General features: G+C 39.8%; 1 protein-coding gene across 1 annotated transcript in view; it reads right to left on the bottom strand.

The window, feature by feature from the left end:
- THADA (THADA armadillo repeat containing) overlaps nt 1-18,172 on the bottom strand; it is a 203,073-nt gene that overhangs the window by 153,129 nt on the left and 31,772 nt on the right. Inside the window, exons 16-22 of the mRNA XM_089529183.1 lie at nt 15,810-15,961; nt 11,890-12,103; nt 10,665-10,800; nt 8,497-8,633; nt 8,065-8,211; nt 4,683-4,837; nt 1,016-1,125 (exon numbers count right to left, since the gene is read on the bottom strand). Of these exons, the coding sequence (XP_089385309.1) occupies nt 1,016-1,125; nt 4,683-4,837; nt 8,065-8,211; nt 8,497-8,633; nt 10,665-10,800; nt 11,890-12,103; nt 15,810-15,961 (1,051 nt within the window). The remainder of the gene's footprint in view (nt 1-1,015; nt 1,126-4,682; nt 4,838-8,064; nt 8,212-8,496; nt 8,634-10,664; nt 10,801-11,889; nt 12,104-15,809; nt 15,962-18,172) is intronic.

Here is an 18,172-nt window from a genome sequence, read left to right as displayed (position 1 = left end):
TTTGCCAAGTACCCATGGATTTTGTCTTGATTTGGCTCCAACGTGAACACTGAAAATATCTTACATGGATACAGCTATAGATCCAGTTCTGAACAGTATGCAGAAAAGAAATTATACTTCTTTCAAACAGCTACGGTCTGGTACAGTGATGTAGCCTGGCTCTGTCATCAAGTCATCTGTTAAGGAAGGGCAATGTTCTGGGCAAAAGATGCTAAACACTCCTGTCAGCCATTGTTGTTTCTTCCATTAGCGCACCACTATTTGAAGCAAGCCCAATAAGAAATAAAGGAACTGGTTTGTGTGACTGTGTGTGATAGAGGTTGAGTGACAGAGAAGCCTACATTGGGAATGAGTTCAGTATGTTAATCTGAGTATCCTTTTTCGCTTAAGTCAAATGGGCCAAGCCACATGAAACGAGGCAGGGCCACTTTAAAAAAAAAAAACAGAAGATTTCTACCAACCGTGCAAGCAATCACTAAAAGACCTGTGCATTTTTGTAAGCTGTTTTGAGTTTATTTATTTATTTAAATATTTCTAACTTGCTCTGTATCTGAGGATCTCAGGTCATTGTACAATAAAATAAATTCAGAAAAACAGAAGCCATTTTAGAAGACTAAAAATATATTAAATAATCTATCACTTAAATCCAGGCAATTTAAAACCATTTAAAACCAGTTAAAATAATGCTGACTATAGCACATGTGCAAATTGGATAAACCTTTAATAAAAAGCAATAAATTGACTTGGTTCCAATCAGGCCTCCAAGGGTGGGTATTCCAAAACTGTGATACCACAACAGGAAAGATCATTTCCCATGTCATCTCACAATGAACTGTCTCAAACAAAGGGGCACAACTTGGGTGAAACTATTAATCACATAACTTATGCTGAAGTTGGGAGATGAGAGATGCTGGTAGATGTCCAAAACATATGATGAAAATTAAAATAACATTCCACATGCATGTAAAGAAAAGATAAAATAACAAAATAGTTAACAACTGTTTGTGAAATTTACCTTGAAAGTACTTCGGTGAGCTTAACAAAACCAGCATAAGACAGCTCAAATGCTCCTCTGTGCCGGGACTTTAAAAGATGATGCTTGAAATATTCCCCAATATCTTTCACCTAGGAAAAAATGTGGTCTGAAATTTATTCAAAAGTTGATAAATATGTTTAAAATGCAAATGAATAGTAAAATTAATCATAATAGAAAAAGAAATATCCTGCAAGAAAAAGAAGGAAAAAAGTTGCTCTTATTCTTATCAGATTTTAGGATGAGTTGAAAGAAACAAGAAGTAAGATGAGGAGATGCCTCATGTGACCTCTGTGGGTGTATCCACACTACAGAAATAAAGCACTTTGACACCACTTTAATTGCCACAACTCTATCCTACAGAATCTTGGGGGTTGTAGTTGGGTGAGGCATTAGTCCTCTTTGGCAGATGAATAACTAATCGAACTACAAATCCCAGGATTCCACAGGATGAAGCCATGGCAGTTAAAATGGTATCAAAGTGCTTTATTTCTGCAGTGTGGAAGACTTGAGTGTCTGGACTGTACTACTTCAGATTACAGCAAAGGATCGTTTTTTTTTAATGTTTCACCATAACAAAACAAACAGAACATGTCTACGTATAACAAGCTAGCATGTAAAAGAGAAAGTTCTAGAACTGTCTTCCCCAATGTGCTAATTCTTGTATTCACATGGAGTATTTCATATAGAACAGCTTTCTGGAATTTGAAGGAGTAAAACCTAGGAATAGATACTTCCTCAGGAGTTTCTAATTATCTGGTTTAGTTCTTGTTCACAGGCTACTACTTTTCATAATACTGCTTTAAAATTGGTATCATCTTGAATTTTTAAAGGAAATATTGTGAGTTAAATGTTTTATTATTAGATTAAGTATTAGATATAATGGTGTATTCAATTATTTTGTGCACTGTCTTGGGCTGCCACAGGAAAAAGGCTAGTTTATTAATGAAATAATCACCACCATAACAATGAATGAATGAATGAATGAATGAATGAATGAATATTTGTCTTTAAGATATAACTGTTAATATCCAGATTTTAGCACTGTGCTAGTGTAATGGGATATCATGTTGCAACAGAATGTTTTGTTAATGCTCCAAGACCTTAAAATGACCAGCGCAAATGTTTATATGAATCCCATTGACATACATGAAGCTCTGCTCCCAAATTTACTCGTGCAAGAAAACTGAATGCATAGGCTTATTTGTGGCTAAGAACAGCTTGCTTGCAAACACTGCAAAAGTGATTTTTAAAAAACAAATTTGAGGAGGGTAGCTAGCACACATTTCAGGCTATTTCACACCTGGAGGGCAGACATGTACCTCTTCATACAGTACACGGATGTTATATGTGCAGAGCCACATATCAACAGAGCTTATAATGAGGCTGATAAAACAAATGACCAATGAAACTGATAAAACATGCCATGGGAAACCTTGGGTTTGGATACATTACAGAGCATAAGACTCCTAGACATGTTTCAAACCACGAAAGTGGACAGAAAAGGCAGTAAATGTTTAGGAAAGGTAGAAAAAACAATGCTCCAGGATATACGTATTATGCTATATATAGTGAATCAAACACCAATACCCAGATCCAAGGTGCCCAAACTGTAATCTTCTGGATAATTTAAAATCCATGGACTGTAATCTTTAATTCTAAATCATAATTCTTAATCTTTATCTTAGACTCACCATTTCATGCAACCCATCAAATTCTTTAAAACACACACACACACACACACACACACACACACACACTTTCCTATATATGAAAAGGAACTTGGCCAGAGCCATAAAAGCAAGCCTTGCTAACAGCCCTCACCAGGAAAAGGTTTGCATAGACCATTTTCTTGCCTGATTGAACTTTTGAAGCACAGCCTTCCAGATTTCCAATGGGACTTAACATACATGTTAACTTACTGGGCACCTTCAGGTAACAAATATGCAGTCAAAGGAAAATAATTACCAACCATCTGTTTATTTGTAATGGCTGGAATTTGTTCTCTTGAAGTAGTAAACTCATCAGAGTGTGATAAATAAGGTTATAGTAGCAAAAATAGTTAATAAAGGAGTGCTAAGTGAGAGATTTCTAAAAAATTGCTGCTAACCAAACAGCCAATATTTATAGCTATGTTTTCATGTGAAGCTCGTGGCATTGGCATCAGAAAATGTGCATAACTCTACGAAACCAATTCCTGTTTGACTTGGAAGAGAACAAGGAACTTAATGGTGGAGTTATATTGCTGGTCACTTCTTTGCACTCCCAGTGCTTTGCAAGACTACAAGCACAGCTGTCAGCCAGATGAAAACATCTGCTTCAGACAATATGCAAATAAAAATATTAGCATGGCTCTACACACAAGAAAGCATTCGTTGATTATCAGTACATGTTGAAAGCAGTGTTCCCATCTAAAATGTTACAATACTTTTGTAGAAGCAGGATTTTATTTCTGAGCTTTCTTTAAATCCATACTCATAAAAAAAAAAGACAGACAGATTTTGGGGGGGCAGGGGGAGACATGCTGTGTATGTCAGTCTCCTAGGCTGGAAACTGGTTTGGTTGAAACCATATGGGAAAGGGAAAAGGTCATCAATTAAAAACAGAAATCTAATAAATCCATAACATTTCCAAATGAAATACTTGTGGTAAGCTAATTTCTTGTAAACACTGCAGTCCATTCTTTTGAACAGTCCCAGATGGTGTACTAGCCTTCGTGGGTTTTAAAAAGGGAGGGCTTTTAAAAAAGAAAGCAGTCCTGAATGAACATAATTCTGTCATCCAGCCTTTGGGGAACATGATATCTTCAATCAATCAATGTGTTTGCTGTCCAAAATTATAGCCCATAAAAGCCTCACTAAAATGGCAATTTCATCAGATCTCACCTTGCTGTCTGCCAAATGAAAAACTTGTAAATGGAACTGAAACAAAAGTCAGTAAGTGAATTCTAAAAGTGTAATGAATATACATATAGCTACTCTCCATTAAATGGAAGACTCCCCAAGTGTGCATGACCTGAATACCAACTGTAGATTAAACATAAAAAGCTCTTTTAAAAAAAATCTTCTGAGATTATCCTATTTTGTACTTTTAATATTAATTAAAATGTACATGAATGGAAATTCACAATTTGCAGTGGTGCTTTACTGCTTAATTCAGCTACCTGCTACATAGCATAAATAGTCTTGAATTGTCCCTGAAAATTTTACCTGTCAAAAAAATCCAAGGAGCCAACTAAAAGAATTCCAAATTTAAAGTAAGCACAGCTGCTATAAGTATCTAATCAACACTTTTCTGCTTCTGGCTATAAAAAAATCAGCATTATCAGAACTGACTACAAAGAAAGCTATAATAGACCAAGGTCCACAATAATTCTTCCAGTTAAGTGTGCCGGCATCATACGCAGGTGCACTATTCGCAGATTTCAGTTTACGCTGAAGCCACACGGCAATGAAATGAATGACGTGTGCACCGCCGCACCCCATTATGTGGAAAGGGGCACAAGCATACGTGGGTTTTTTTTTGTTTATGCCGGGGGGTCTGGAACAGATCCCCCACGGTAAGATTAGGCTCCACTGTACTTTCAATGTTCTTCCAAGTATAGAAGATTTCAAGGCACAGACTCCTCCCGCCCCAAAACAAATCCTACCTGCTCTACCGTTATCAGTGCATCCGGACCAGGATATGCTTCTAAGGGCAGAAGTTGACACAATTTCCCTAGAAGTAGTGATATTTCCTTCATACTTCGCCAGCAACATACTAGCACCATCTGAGCTGTTACATCACATGTCTGCTGTTCATCACCTTTAAAAAAAACACAATACATATCAGTAACACGACAGAGCAACATTTAATGTGTCCTTTTAAGACCATGCATTTTTTAAATAAAAATTCCCTTCACAAAAAGAAAATTTTGGAGATGAAATTAAATTCACTGTCAGGGTAGCTAAACTGCATATTTCCTTCATATATATAAAGCACAGGACTGGATACATGAGCTATCAGGTCCAATCCTCTGCACCTCTAGTTAACTTGCCCATTAGAGAAAGTACCTGGTCCACATCCTCTTGGTAGGCAGTGTCAGAATCCATATGCATGGTTCCGTCATGTTGACAAGATGATATTAGGGGATGAAGATATGAGGGCACAGTGATGTGGTGATTTAACACTGTATAGTATGTTGACTATGAAAAGGGCACAGTGCGCCCATGTTTTACACGGGCGCGCCATACGCAACTTTCAGCAAATGCTGAAAGCCACACCAGAAGAGCTCATCACGCGCCCCAGAAGAACTAATGGGGTGTGTGCCGCCGCGCTGTCATGCCATTGTGCACTGTGGGCACAAGCCCCATTACTTCCTATGGGGCTTCAGCATACGCTGATTTCCCCTAACACAGAAAGATCCAGAACGGATCCCAGCATAAGGGGAGGACACACTGTATATCAATTATGTTAAATTCAAGCCTGGGAAACAAGCAGATGGCCAGCGGCAGAAAGGAGTTGTAGTTTTATGACTCTCCTTAAAACTGCTGCAAATCTAAAGAGCCAATACTAGGCTATGTAAACCAAAAGCTCAACACAGACTGCTTCATATATTCAAAAGAAAGCAGTATTATTGCATTTAAAAAAGCATAAAACAACTATTGCAGAAACACAAGACAAGTTTCTCTACAGGACAACAGGTTCTCTCTTTATGGGACAAGAGAAAACTGACTTCCTCCAAGCAGATGAATATATATTAATGGAAAGTTCCAAATAAAAACAAGCCAGCATTTCAAAGGAGGGCTGGAAAAGACTCCAGTCTAAAATCTCTGGCCATCAGTGTAGCTGAACATACTACATACAGTGGTCCCTCCACATTCCCTGGGATTAGGGGTGAAGGATCCGAGTGAATGTGGAAAAACCACAAATAAAAAAAACTATTCTTTTTACCTGCGAGGAGACCTCTCTAGGAATCTCCAGATCCCCCAGTGCAATTCATTGGTCAACATCTGCCAGATGTTGATCACTGAATCATGCTGAAAGACCTACAGATTCTTAGAGAAGTGTTTTCTCTAGGAACCTCTAGGCTCTCCAGGACAACTCCAATTTCCAGCAGAGTTGTGCTGGAAGACCTAGAGAATCCTAGAGATAACATATTGATCAAAACTGCAAATAATCAAATCCGCAAAAGTCAAAGCCACAAATGTGGAGGGCCAACTATATTTGTCTAGCCCATGTGCTGTTCTTCGTTGCTGCACTGACCACTATCAGTGGAAAGAAAGGAAAAAGATCACCATTTCCATCCTGTCCTGTAAGTAAGGGGACAGGTCATGGGGTGTTTCTTACTCAGTAATTCCATTTCCTGATTTCAACAGGCAAAGAAAAGCAAACGTGCATTAACGTGCGCAATCCAACATACATTTAGTGTTCTACAGTGGAGTCCTACCATCTAGCACTAAATGTGGATTTCAGGGCCAAGAAGGTTGTCCACCCTGATATATACCACAACTGAACTAGTAGATGTCTACATTCCAAGCTCCATATGAGACTCCCCAACACAAGTACTGTCACTACTCTGAAAGAACCAACAGGCAAACCTTAAACCACACATCCACCTATGTCTATAGCAAGAAGCTATGGAGTTAGAATCTCTCCAGTTTCTGGCCACAGAATATCCTTTTAGCTGGTAGCAGCAGAGTACATGCATCTGCATCTTTGTACATTTGACTTCTTTCTGCAGCTTCACTGATGATTAGGCTGCCAATTTGACTGCAGCAATTACCTGTGTGTTCCTTGCAATCAAGCAAACACCCTTTGAGTTTACAGGACAAAAGTGATTTTGTGGTGATTTTGAAGAGAATTGGGTTTCCCTTCAACACCATTCTGCATATGCAAGAAGAGAGACTGAAAAGCAGTGTTGGACAAAACATTTATTTTTCCATGGTAAATTAACCATAGGGTACCAGGATAACAAAACAGTGTGGAAAGATGACTGAGCTCTATCCCTTTGCAACCCCAATTTCTGTGTAAACCTAACCCCATAAAGATTTAGGTACTGAGAAAACCAACTCTCTCTTTTTTTGCTGGCGGCCCTTTCACACTAAAAGAATTATAAGTCCAATGTTCCAACCTGGGGAATCCTGGAATTTTCAGTTTAGGGAAGAGCACTTAGAATTCTCAACCTGGGTGCTATAGTGCCTCCCAAACTACAGATCCCAGGATTCCACAGGATAGAACTCTGGCAATTAAAGTGGAATAAACTGTATAGTGTGAATAAGCCCAGAGGGTGTGTTGTTTCCTTTGAGTCTTTTTAAAGCATATGTGAAGATTACTGCATTATCAGCAAAAATGTGCCAAAAATTAAAATGTAGAACCAGACTCCATCAAGGAGAGTTTGGAACAGGAGGACTAAGAGAGGTCTGCTGGCCCAAAATATATTCAATAAAAAGGTTTAAAAGTGTTTTAGCTCTCAAAAGAATGAAGTAATCCCTATTTAGCTAAAAATATCCATTTCTTTTTTTTAAAAAAAACTAAATATATGAACATGGAAACATAGGATTAAAGAGAAGAAAGATACTCAATTAAAAATACCTCATGTTTTGAAGTGCTGGTTCTAATAAATGCCTTTTATAAGTTTGAGAAATTCAGCTACCCCCACCTAGTGGTCTTTACACAAACAGCACTTTTCCTGAAACAAGACTAAAATTGTGCTGGTCCATAAAATAAAGATGATGCAAGTAAGATACTGTGTTTTATTCCGTTTTCAAATTCGATTACTTCTACACATCAGACACAGGCACTGCTATAATTACATATAACCCTTAATAACTGTGATATTGAGCCCAAACTAACTGGAAAGACACTGGCATGTGGCTAATAGAAAGTAGCACAAAACACACTTGGTATCTAAATGAGTTTACTAAAACCAAATAGAAGTAAAGCCTCACAAAATAACCATTGTCTTTTATGGATAAAAGTTGTGAAATGGTCTTTTCTCTATCAGCACAACCACCACGTCCACTTACACATAGGTCTCACATTAAAATTACCTATTATTTCACTGTTCATGTTAGCAGTTGTCTCATCACCACATTCTAGGCTGCAATGTTCTTTCATCAATTTTGATTCCATGAAATAATCATTTGAATCACATGGTTGTATCTCAAGCAGAATCGATTGCAAGCGCTCTGTAGCGTCTAAATCAGCAAACAGAAAGTTGACTTAAAAAGTAACACTGTCAAAATAAGAGCTGAACATCACTATTGCGTTTACATCTCTTTAATTTCAAATACAATTCTAAGACAAGTGCTTGACCAGCTCAACTGCATCAGCTAAACTGGAGGAGAGGCCAGAGGGTGAACAACTAGGTGATGAAGGAAAGTGGCAATGAGAGAAAAACAGGTTCCATAAAATGTGTCTTAAGGGAAGTTTAAGTTATAACAGCAAGACATTCCAGATTTTTAGACATGTTCATGTTTTACCCAAGTCAATATCCATTGGAATTAGGCCTTCTGGTGACGAACTCTGAACAACTGGAGAAACTACAGCTGAAAGCTTATAGGATATCCCAATAAGCTTTTCCACCAACTCCTTCCATTCAGAAATTTGTGTCATATTACTGTAAGAAGACAAGTCAGGGAATTCATTAAAAACCAGCACATGGCTTCTGTTTTTTAAAAAAGCAACATACACATTAAGCGGAGTATAACCAAAACCTTTTTCTTCCTATGGATATATAAAATAATTTATACCTCAGTTCAAAATGTACAGATTAATAATTTTATTGCAGTATGGTATTTCACTTTATTTCCTTCCTAACAACATGTCACAATTCTCACTAATGATGAGAGATCTCATAGGTACACCACTTTCAGTTTGCTGTGACCAGTCACACCAAGAAGATTAAATATGGGACAACCCCCTATACAGCAACAATGATTAACCTTCATACATAGTAAGGGTAGCTGCTTTCCACAGGGAAAACAGTGGCATTTCACTATGTTATGAGATAAGCAGAATGTCAGAAATGGTTCAAGAAAACTGCACTTTACAGTACCCCAAATTAATGACATAGTCATCCCTCCACATTTGCCGGGTTAAGGGAAACAAGATCCCTGTGAATGTGGAAAATCCATGAATAAGGCAAGCTCCACCTACCTCCCCTTTGATGCCTGGGATGGCTATCTGAGGCATGAGAGGGGCCAGAGGAAACTCACCAAGCTCTTCCCCCACCTGCCCCTGCCTTTGGGAGCCAGTTAAAGGCATAAGAGGGAAAGGGAAAGGAATAGGCGCTCACCTGCTCTGCTCTTTCCCCACCCTTTCATGTCTTTAACCAGCTCATGAAGCCAATTAAAGGTACAGGAGGGCAGGGGGGGGAGGGCGGGGGGGGGGAAGCACAGGTGTGCACTCTTCCTGGCTGCTCCCTGCCTACTGGGCTTTTTTTCCCAATGGAGAAAAGCCTGAGAGGGAGGAGGAGTATGCACCAGCAGGCTTAACATTTGCGAATAATCAAAACCCTGAATGTTAAGTCCATATATGCAGAGAGAGAAGTGTAGTCAATCTTTACTGAACCAGCTGTTTTGATGTAGTACATGAAGCTGATACACTGTAGTAGTTGTCAATGTTGACAAGTGCAGTCTAAGTACCACCCCTATTTGCACTAGGCCCAGAATTTTTTTAAAAAAATCTGAACCATTCAGACACCTATTCCTGTCTTCCCCTCTCATTACTGCTTTAGGTTGCTGGCTTCACCAATATTGGGGCTGCCATGCAGCAGGGAGGTTACTGGATCAAAATGCAGGTCATTATGACAGACAATCTGTTCTCTAAAACTCTCTCACTGTTGGGTGCGTTACAGGCTGCACACTAATTTGGGTACACTGTTTGAAAAAGATAAGACCTGCAGTTTAAATTATGTTAGGAAGCAAAATGTTAAGAATGCAGGCCTACTAACCAGTTCTGGGCATGAAGCCACCTAAGCAGATAAGGAAAAAATATTCCAACATGGAAATATTAAACTAGTGACAAGAATATAACAAAACCCAAAAAGAAATACTGCATGGGTATGATAGTGTTAACTGGCTAATGCAACCAGCTGGTTGATGTAATCTGATGCAATAATCTGCCAGCAGGTAGACAGAAATGGTTGTTAGTCATACTCTCAGGTGATTGGTCTTTTTAGCAGCCTCATATAAATCTTACTTCCCATTAGAGGGAAAAAATATTATTGGCATTAATAGGGACTAGTTAGATTAATCTCTGATTGGACAAACAAGAAGTCTATTTCCTTCCCAAAAGGAGTGTGTATAAATATGTATTTTTCCCTAAAGGCCTAAAATATTATTAAGATGCCTGCTCATTCTCCCATGTTAAAACATCCAAGTCCAATACTTAAGTGTGTCTAAGTCTAAGATGCTAAATCTGCCTGTTTGGAACATACTACTGTTCACAGGTTGGGAGCTCAAGCAACCATAAGGTAATGAGAGAGCCTCCAAACTGATACACATTAGCTAGGCACACACCAAAGAATCCTCAGTCCCTCAGCTGAAAGAGAAAGGGATGGGGAACCAGGTCTGTGTCACAATCTAAACTTTGCAAAATTACAGCTGCCTGCTTATAGAATGGCAAGAAACACATTTAGTAAACTTACGTTAATGATAAATGATGCAAAGCTCCTGTTATACAATGTACTCTACCATACATTGGAAATGAAGCAGCTGCTTGGAGCAAAGATTTCTCAGCTTGTAATATTTCTCTTTCAAGATTTTGCAATAAATACTTGATAACTATAAATTAACACAAACACAGAAAAATTGTGATAATTACTGAAGCCTTGGTAAAAATGAAATAATTTTCTATAGAAAAACAGACAAAATTAAAACAGATAATAGTGAACCCAACCAATTTGGTGACAGTCACTTAAGAAGATAAGGTTGACTATCAAAAGGGAGAGAACACAAGAAAAAAGGTTGATCATTTGCATATTTCAAGGCAGAAATGGTACATTTAAACCATTTTTCATAAGATTTGCTGTGAAATAGATTATTCAAAAGGGTTTTTTTATAATCAAAGATAAAAAATGGCATTTGACCTTCAATACATTCATTCAAGATTTATGTACTCTGAAGTAAGAATTATGTGTCTTTTTTGATCACAGTAGGGATACATTTCTATACCAGTCTTTAATTTAAAAACAAACAAACAGAGCAACAAAAAATGGAAATCAAGAGACAAATAACCAAGAACAGGAAACTAAAAAGTAGTCAACATTTATGGAAAAGTTTAATGTGATTTTTCAAAAGGAAATAAGCATGATCTTCAAGATGTAACATGAGGTCCATGCCATCTGCACTTCTAGGATAGGCTAGATTTGAAAATACAGTCCGCCCTCCCCATACATTGGAGATCTGTTCCAGATTCCCCCCGGCTATGGGGAAAAGAGCGTATGCTCAAGCCCCATAAAAAATAATGGGGCACGTATTTGTGGCAGTGTGCAGTGTGTGCGGGGCGGGTACGCATCCCATTATTTCTGCTGAGGCTTGCCTTTCGTGTAAGCTCAAAACTGCAGAAGGCAAGCCTGCCTATGGGGAGGGCTGACTGTACAGTCAGCGCTCCGTGGGGATTAGGGTAACCAGAACTCCATGAATGTGGAAAATTTGCAAATTACATAAGCCCCACCCACCTCCTCCTCTGATGCCTGAGACAGCTGTAGCCAGCTGTCCCAGGCATGGGAGGCGAAGATGGGCCAGGCTCATGCTCAGATCACGAATAACCAAATTTGCAAATCCCAATTCCGCAAATGTGAAGGGCTGACTGTATAATTAAGATTTACAACAAAAGAAAACAAAACAGCTTTTCTGCTACTTAATACTAACCAGTCAACGTATTCCCTTCCACTGGGTCAGCAGACAAATTCACATCAAGATGAAATGTTTTCAGAAACAGATCATTCTTAAAGTTGATCTTTGGCAGATTTTTCTGATGTATTAAGAAGTTTAGTAAATAGGAGGCAGTTACACAGTCATAGGGTTTAGTACTTTTGCTGAGTTGCATTGCTACTTCAAACAATGGCTGCAATTTTTCAGGATCCTAAAATATGAAGAAAGAAAAGTCTAACAGTTTTAATTACAAGCATGTTGTTACTGTTATTTTGTTGTTGTTGTGAACTGCTATGTATTTTTGTTGCTATTTATTGCTAGTGCGATTTGCTGTTATTTGATTGTTATTGTTATTTACTATGTACTTATTATTATTATTATTATTATTAAAGTACAGATAGATGTTCTAACCCACTCTTCTTTTTGATAACTACTAGAAAGCAAATATTACTATTATCTAGGATCAGAGAAACTATATGATTCTAAGTCTCATAGAAAGAATTTAGCTCGAACAAGAACCATAATAGATTTCAATATCCAAATTATTAGATGTGTGTTGGCTCGAAGACATGACGAAGGAATCAGCACAATGAAGAAATCAAATAAATCCTGAGTGCTGCCACCACAATCTCCAATCTAGAGGCAAAAACAGTACAGTGCGCCCGCTCCATATGTAGACACGCTGTATGCGGCTTCCTGCTTATGCAGAAGCCGTGTGATGATAAAAACAATGGCATGCGTGCCTGTGCGCACCACATCACCACTGCGTGCACGCACCCCATTGTTTCCTATGGGGCGCAAGCATATGCGGATTTTCCCTTAGGCGGGAGGGTCTGGAACGAATCCCCCGCATAAGGATAGGGCCCACTGTACACAGAAGGAAGAACAACCCTATTTGGGAAAATGGTGGTTGTGCAGCTCCCTCCCTATCACATGTCAACTCCATTCTAATTGGCCCACAAAGAAAAGTTATCCTCCAATACACTAACATCAATTTGTGTTCCTTGCCCTTTCCTGACAGTTTCTAATTAAAAGACACAGCCAGATCGTCTATCGGTATACAAAGGGATCTTGTAGCACATTTGAGGTTAAATCAAAGAAAGAAATTGGTAGCATAAGATTTAGACTTAAGGGCCCGAACAGACAGGCCAAAATAAAGTTGCTTTGGGTCACTTTGAAGGTATGCTATTTAAATGACACACACATCTTAAGAGGCCAGAAACTGCACCAAAGCTGCGCTCCAGTCCTTAGGACTGGAGAGTGGTTTTAGCATGGATTCTGGCCTCTTAGGACTCATAGAATCATAGAGTTGGAAGAGACCACAAGGGCCATCCAGTCCAACCCCCTGCCATGCAGGAAATCCAAATCAAAGCATCCCCAACAGATGGCCATCTAGCCTCTGCTTAAAGACCTCCAAGGAAGGAGACTCCACTACACTCCGGGGGAGTTTGTTCCACTGTCGAACAGCCCTTACTGTCAGGAAGTTCTTCCTAATGTTGAGGTGGAATCTCTTTTCCTGTAGCTTGCATCCATTGTTCCGGGTCCTGTTCTCTGGAGCAGCAGAAAACAAGCTTGCTCCCTCCTCAATGTGACTTCCTTTCAAATATTTAAACAGGGCTATCATATCACCTCTTAACCTTCTCTTCTCCAGGCTAAACATCCCCAGCTCCCTGAGTCGTTCCTCATAGGACAAGTTTCCAGACCTTTCACCATTTTAGTCGCCCTCCTCTGGACATGCTCCAGTTTCTCAATGTCCTTTTTGAATTGTGGTGCCCAGAACTGGACACAATATTCCAGGTGGGGCCTGACCAGAGCAGAATACAGTGGCACTATTACTTCTCTTGATCTAGACACTATACTTTTATTGATGCAGCCTAGAATTGCATTGGCCTTTTTAGCTGCCACATCACACTGTTGACTCATGTTCAACTTCTGGTCTACTTGGACTCCTAGATCTCTTTCACATGTACTTTCATTCAGCAATGTGTCTCCCATCCTATATCTGTGCATTTCATTTTTTTGCCCATTTTTTTGACCTTACATTTCTCTGTGTTGAATTTCATTTTGTTAGCTTTGGCCCAGCTTTCTAGTCTATTCAGATCATTTTGAATGTTGGTCCTGTCCTCTGGAGTATTAACTATTCCTCCTAATTTGGTGTCATCTGCAAATTTGATAAGTGTGCTCCCAATTCTGTCATCCAGGTCATTGATAAAGATGTTGAATAACACTGGGCCCAGGACAGAGCCCTGTGGGACCCCACTGGTCACTTTCCTCCAGGAGGAAAAAGAGCCATTGTTGAGCACCCTTTGGGTTCGGCCGGTCAACCAATTACAGATCCATTTAACAGTTACTTTGTCTAGCCCACATTTTACAAGCTTGTTTGCAAGAATATCATGGGAAACCTTGTCAAAGGCCTTACTGAAATCAAGATATACTATATCCACAGCATTCCCTTCATCTACCAAGCTGGTAATTTTATCAAAGAAAGAGATCAGATTTGTCTGGCATGACTTGTTTCTCTGAAACCCATGTTGACTTTTTGTGATTATGGCATTGCTTTCTAAATGTTCACAGACTCTCTATTTAATGATCTGCTCTAGAATCTTTCCTGGTATTGATGTCAGACTGACTGGATGATAATTGTTGGGATCCTCTTTTTTCCCCTTTTTGAAGATGGGGACAACGTTTGCCCTCCTCCAGTCTGCTGGGACTTCTCTTGTTCTCCAGGAGTTCTCAAAGATTATTGCCAATGGCTCCGATATTACATTTGCCAGTTCTTTTACTACTCTTGGATGTAGTTCATCTGGTCCTGGAGACTTATATTCATTTAGATTAACAAGGTATTCCTCTACTATCTCTTTACTTATTCTGTGCTGAAATTCCCCTGTTCTGTCCTCTGCTCCATTATCTTCAGGTTGAGCACCCTTTGCCTTTTCTGAGAAGACTGAGGCAAAGAAGGTGTTGAGTAATTCTGCCTTTTCTCTGTCTTCTGTTAGCATTTTGCCATCTTCTCCACGCAGTGGCCCTATCGTTTCCTTCTTCTTCCTTTTGCTGCGGACATATCCAAAAAAGCCCTTTTTGTTGTTCTTAACCTCTCTAGCAAGCCTGAGTTCATTCTGCGCTTTAGCTTTTCTGACTTTACCCCTACACATGCCTGCTATTTCTTTGAATTCCTTTTTTGTGAGTTCCCCCTTTTTCCATTTCTTATACATGTTCCGTTTCAAACTTAGCTCGGTTGAAAGTTCCTTAGTCATCCATCCTGGTTTCTTGAGACACCTCCCATTTTTCTTTCTCACTGGAACTGTTTGAAATTGTGCCTTCAGTATCTCTCTTTTGAGAAACTCCCATCCGGTCTGAACTCCCTTCTCTTTTAGTATTTCTGACCATGGGATCACCCTCAATACTTCTCTAAGTTTACTGAAATCTGCTCTCCTAAAGTCTAGACTCATGCGTCATTTAAACAGCACACTTCCAAAGTGACCTGAAGCAGCTTTATTTTGGCCTGTCTGTTCAGGCCCTTAAGTCTATGAAAGCTTATGCTACCAACTTCTTTCTCTCAGTTAATTTCAAAGGTGCTACATGAACCCTTTAAATACTGACAGTTCTAATGTTGCTCTAAATGCTACAAGAGTATTACGTACATGAAAAGGGCAGAACAATCATTAAGGCAGCCATCTTTTGCTGTCATATCTGAGCTAAGCTTTGTTTCAAGATTTGAAACACTCAGCAAGTCAACACTACAAAATTCAAAATCAATCTGTTTTGCAGGACAAATAACTATTATTCTCTCTCTTTTAATATTACAGTTTTATTTGTTGTTTTGAAAACAGTATGTATATATTAATTCCCTCTCTCTCTCTCTTATTCATACCCCACCTCTCTCTTTGCACAGGACTCAAGTATAATTGTGTCTGTACCTGAAAATAAGGCAGCGCTGGATGAAGCTTCATCAGAAGATCAAATGCCAAAATCTTTACCTCCTCGAAAGTGCTGGCAAAACAATGGACTAGACTTTGAACATGAGCAGGATCAACTTCTTGAGAAATCTGAAATAATTCCTGGCTTTGTCCTGTTTTTAAAAAGACAACCAATACGCAAACATTATTGACTTGAAAGATGACTTTTTAGATTCAACATTTTACATCACAGCAGGGACAGGGATTCTGTGCTCATGCAGATGTTACTGGATTGCACTCTCTTCAGCCAGGATGGTCAATGGACACAAACAACAGAACCTATAGTGACTCTACAACTGAATGAGAATTGCTTCTCTATACTTGATTCACAGATATTTAGTCCTTGATTATATAATATCAGGATATAATCTCTATAGCTCCCTCCTTTCTGCCCTCGCTTCTCCATATCTTCAATCTCTGTCTCTCTACAGGCGCCTTCCCGTCGGATTTCAAACATGCTCTCATTTCCCCAATTCTGAAAAAACCTTCTCTTGACCCCTCCTCCTTGTCTAGCTATCGTCCGATTTCTCTTCTTCCCTTTCTTTCTAAGGTTTTGGAACGGGTTGTCTATTTGCGCTGTCTTGAGTTTCTTGAAGCCAATTCCATCCTCGATCCCTTTCAGACTGGCTTCCGCCCAAGGCATTCTACAGAGACAGCTCTCACCAAGATCTCGAATGACCTTTTACAGGCCAAGGCTAATGGCCTTTACTCTGTTCTCATCCTTCTTGATCTGTCTGCAGCCTTTGACACCGTTCATCACTGTCTTCTAGTTGATATCCTCTCTGATCTTCTCAGACTCTGTTCTCGACTGGTTTAGATCTTACTTGTCTGGCAGATCTTTTGCAGTAGTTGCAGGTGGTCAGACTTCATCTCCTGTTCCCTTATCTGTTGGAGTTCCCCAGGGCTCTGTTCTGGGTTCCCTTCTGTTTTCTCTCTACACACTGTCCTTAGGAAAACTCATCAGCTCTTTTGGCTTTTCCTACCATCTGTATGCCGATGACACCCAGCTGTATCTTTCCGCCCCTGACCTTTCTCCAAGGCTTGAACAGCAAGTTTCGTCTTGCCTCACAGCTGTCTCGCAGTGGATGTGCCATCGGTGTTTGAAGCTCAACATGTCCAAGACGGAGCTTCTTGTCTTTCCTCCTAAGCCCATCCTTCAACACTCCTTTTCTGTCTCTGTGGACAACATTTCTATTCAACCAGTCCAGCAAGCCCGCAGTCTTGGTTTTATCTTTGACTCTTCTCTGTCGTGTATCCCTCAGATCCAGACCACAGCCAAGGCTTGTAGATTCTTTTTATACAATATTGCCAAAATCCAACCATATCTCTCCGCCTCTACTGCCAAGATCCTGGTCCATGCCCTAGTGGTCTCACGACTTGATTACTGTAATGTCCTCCTGGCTGGGCTTCCTCTTTCTCACCTCCGTCCTTTAATCTCTGTTCAGCATTCAGCTGCACACATTATCACTTCCACCCACCACTCTGACCACATCTCTCCTGTGTTGGCATCCCTTCACTGGCTCCCCCTCCCTTTCCGCATTCAGTATAAGCTCCTGCTGTCCACGTTTAAAGCCCTCCATGGACTGGCCCCTCCCTACTTATCAGACCTTCTTTCTCCTCACCTTTCCACTCGGGCCCTCCGTTCTAGTAGTCAAGGTCTGCTGTCTCAGCCCAGGATTTCCTCTGCCCCATCCCGGATTCGCCCCTTTTCACTCGCTGCCCCTCACTCCTGGAACCTTCTTCCCCCACAAGCAAGAGCCATCACTTCTTTTACCAGCTTCAAAACGGAATTGAAAACCATCCTGTTCAGAGAAGCGTTCCCAGGCATTGCATAATTGTCGCTTACTGTTTGATGTTCTTTTGGTGCCTGTTTATCAAACCATTTCCTGTATTGCTATGTACTGTATATGTATTATCCTACTTGAGAGTATGTATTTTCCCTGGAAGATGATTAACCATCCATTATGAAGCCTCCCCCTCCCTCCAGTCCATCTGCCTTGGTCCAGGCCTTGGAGGTAGAGAGGAACTGCTGGACCTCTTACCCTTTCCCTCCACCACTCCCTTCTCCTTCTGTGTCATGTCTTTTTAGATTGTAAGCCCGAGGGCAGGGAATCATCTAACTAAAAGATTGTATGTACAGCGCTGTGTAAATTTACAGCGCTTCATAAATAAAGGTTAATAATAATAATAATAATTTAAATATTTGATTTCAATAGGGCAGAGATAGTTTTGGACAGTAGATTTTTGTCTTTTACAATTTTGCAGGATATAGACTTATTGGTTGGAATTACAAAGAAGAGAGACTTGGTATATCCAAAAAAATA

The sequence above is a fragment of the Sceloporus occidentalis genome, unplaced genomic scaffold (assembly GCF_023333645.1).
Source record: "Sceloporus occidentalis isolate IW3139 unplaced genomic scaffold, rSceOcc1.0.p SCAF_6, whole genome shotgun sequence".
Lineage (NCBI taxonomy): Eukaryota > Metazoa > Chordata > Lepidosauria > Squamata > Phrynosomatidae > Sceloporus > Sceloporus occidentalis.
Note: the sequence above shows the minus strand (reverse complement) of the source record. Positions and strands in the feature narration are given on the sequence as shown.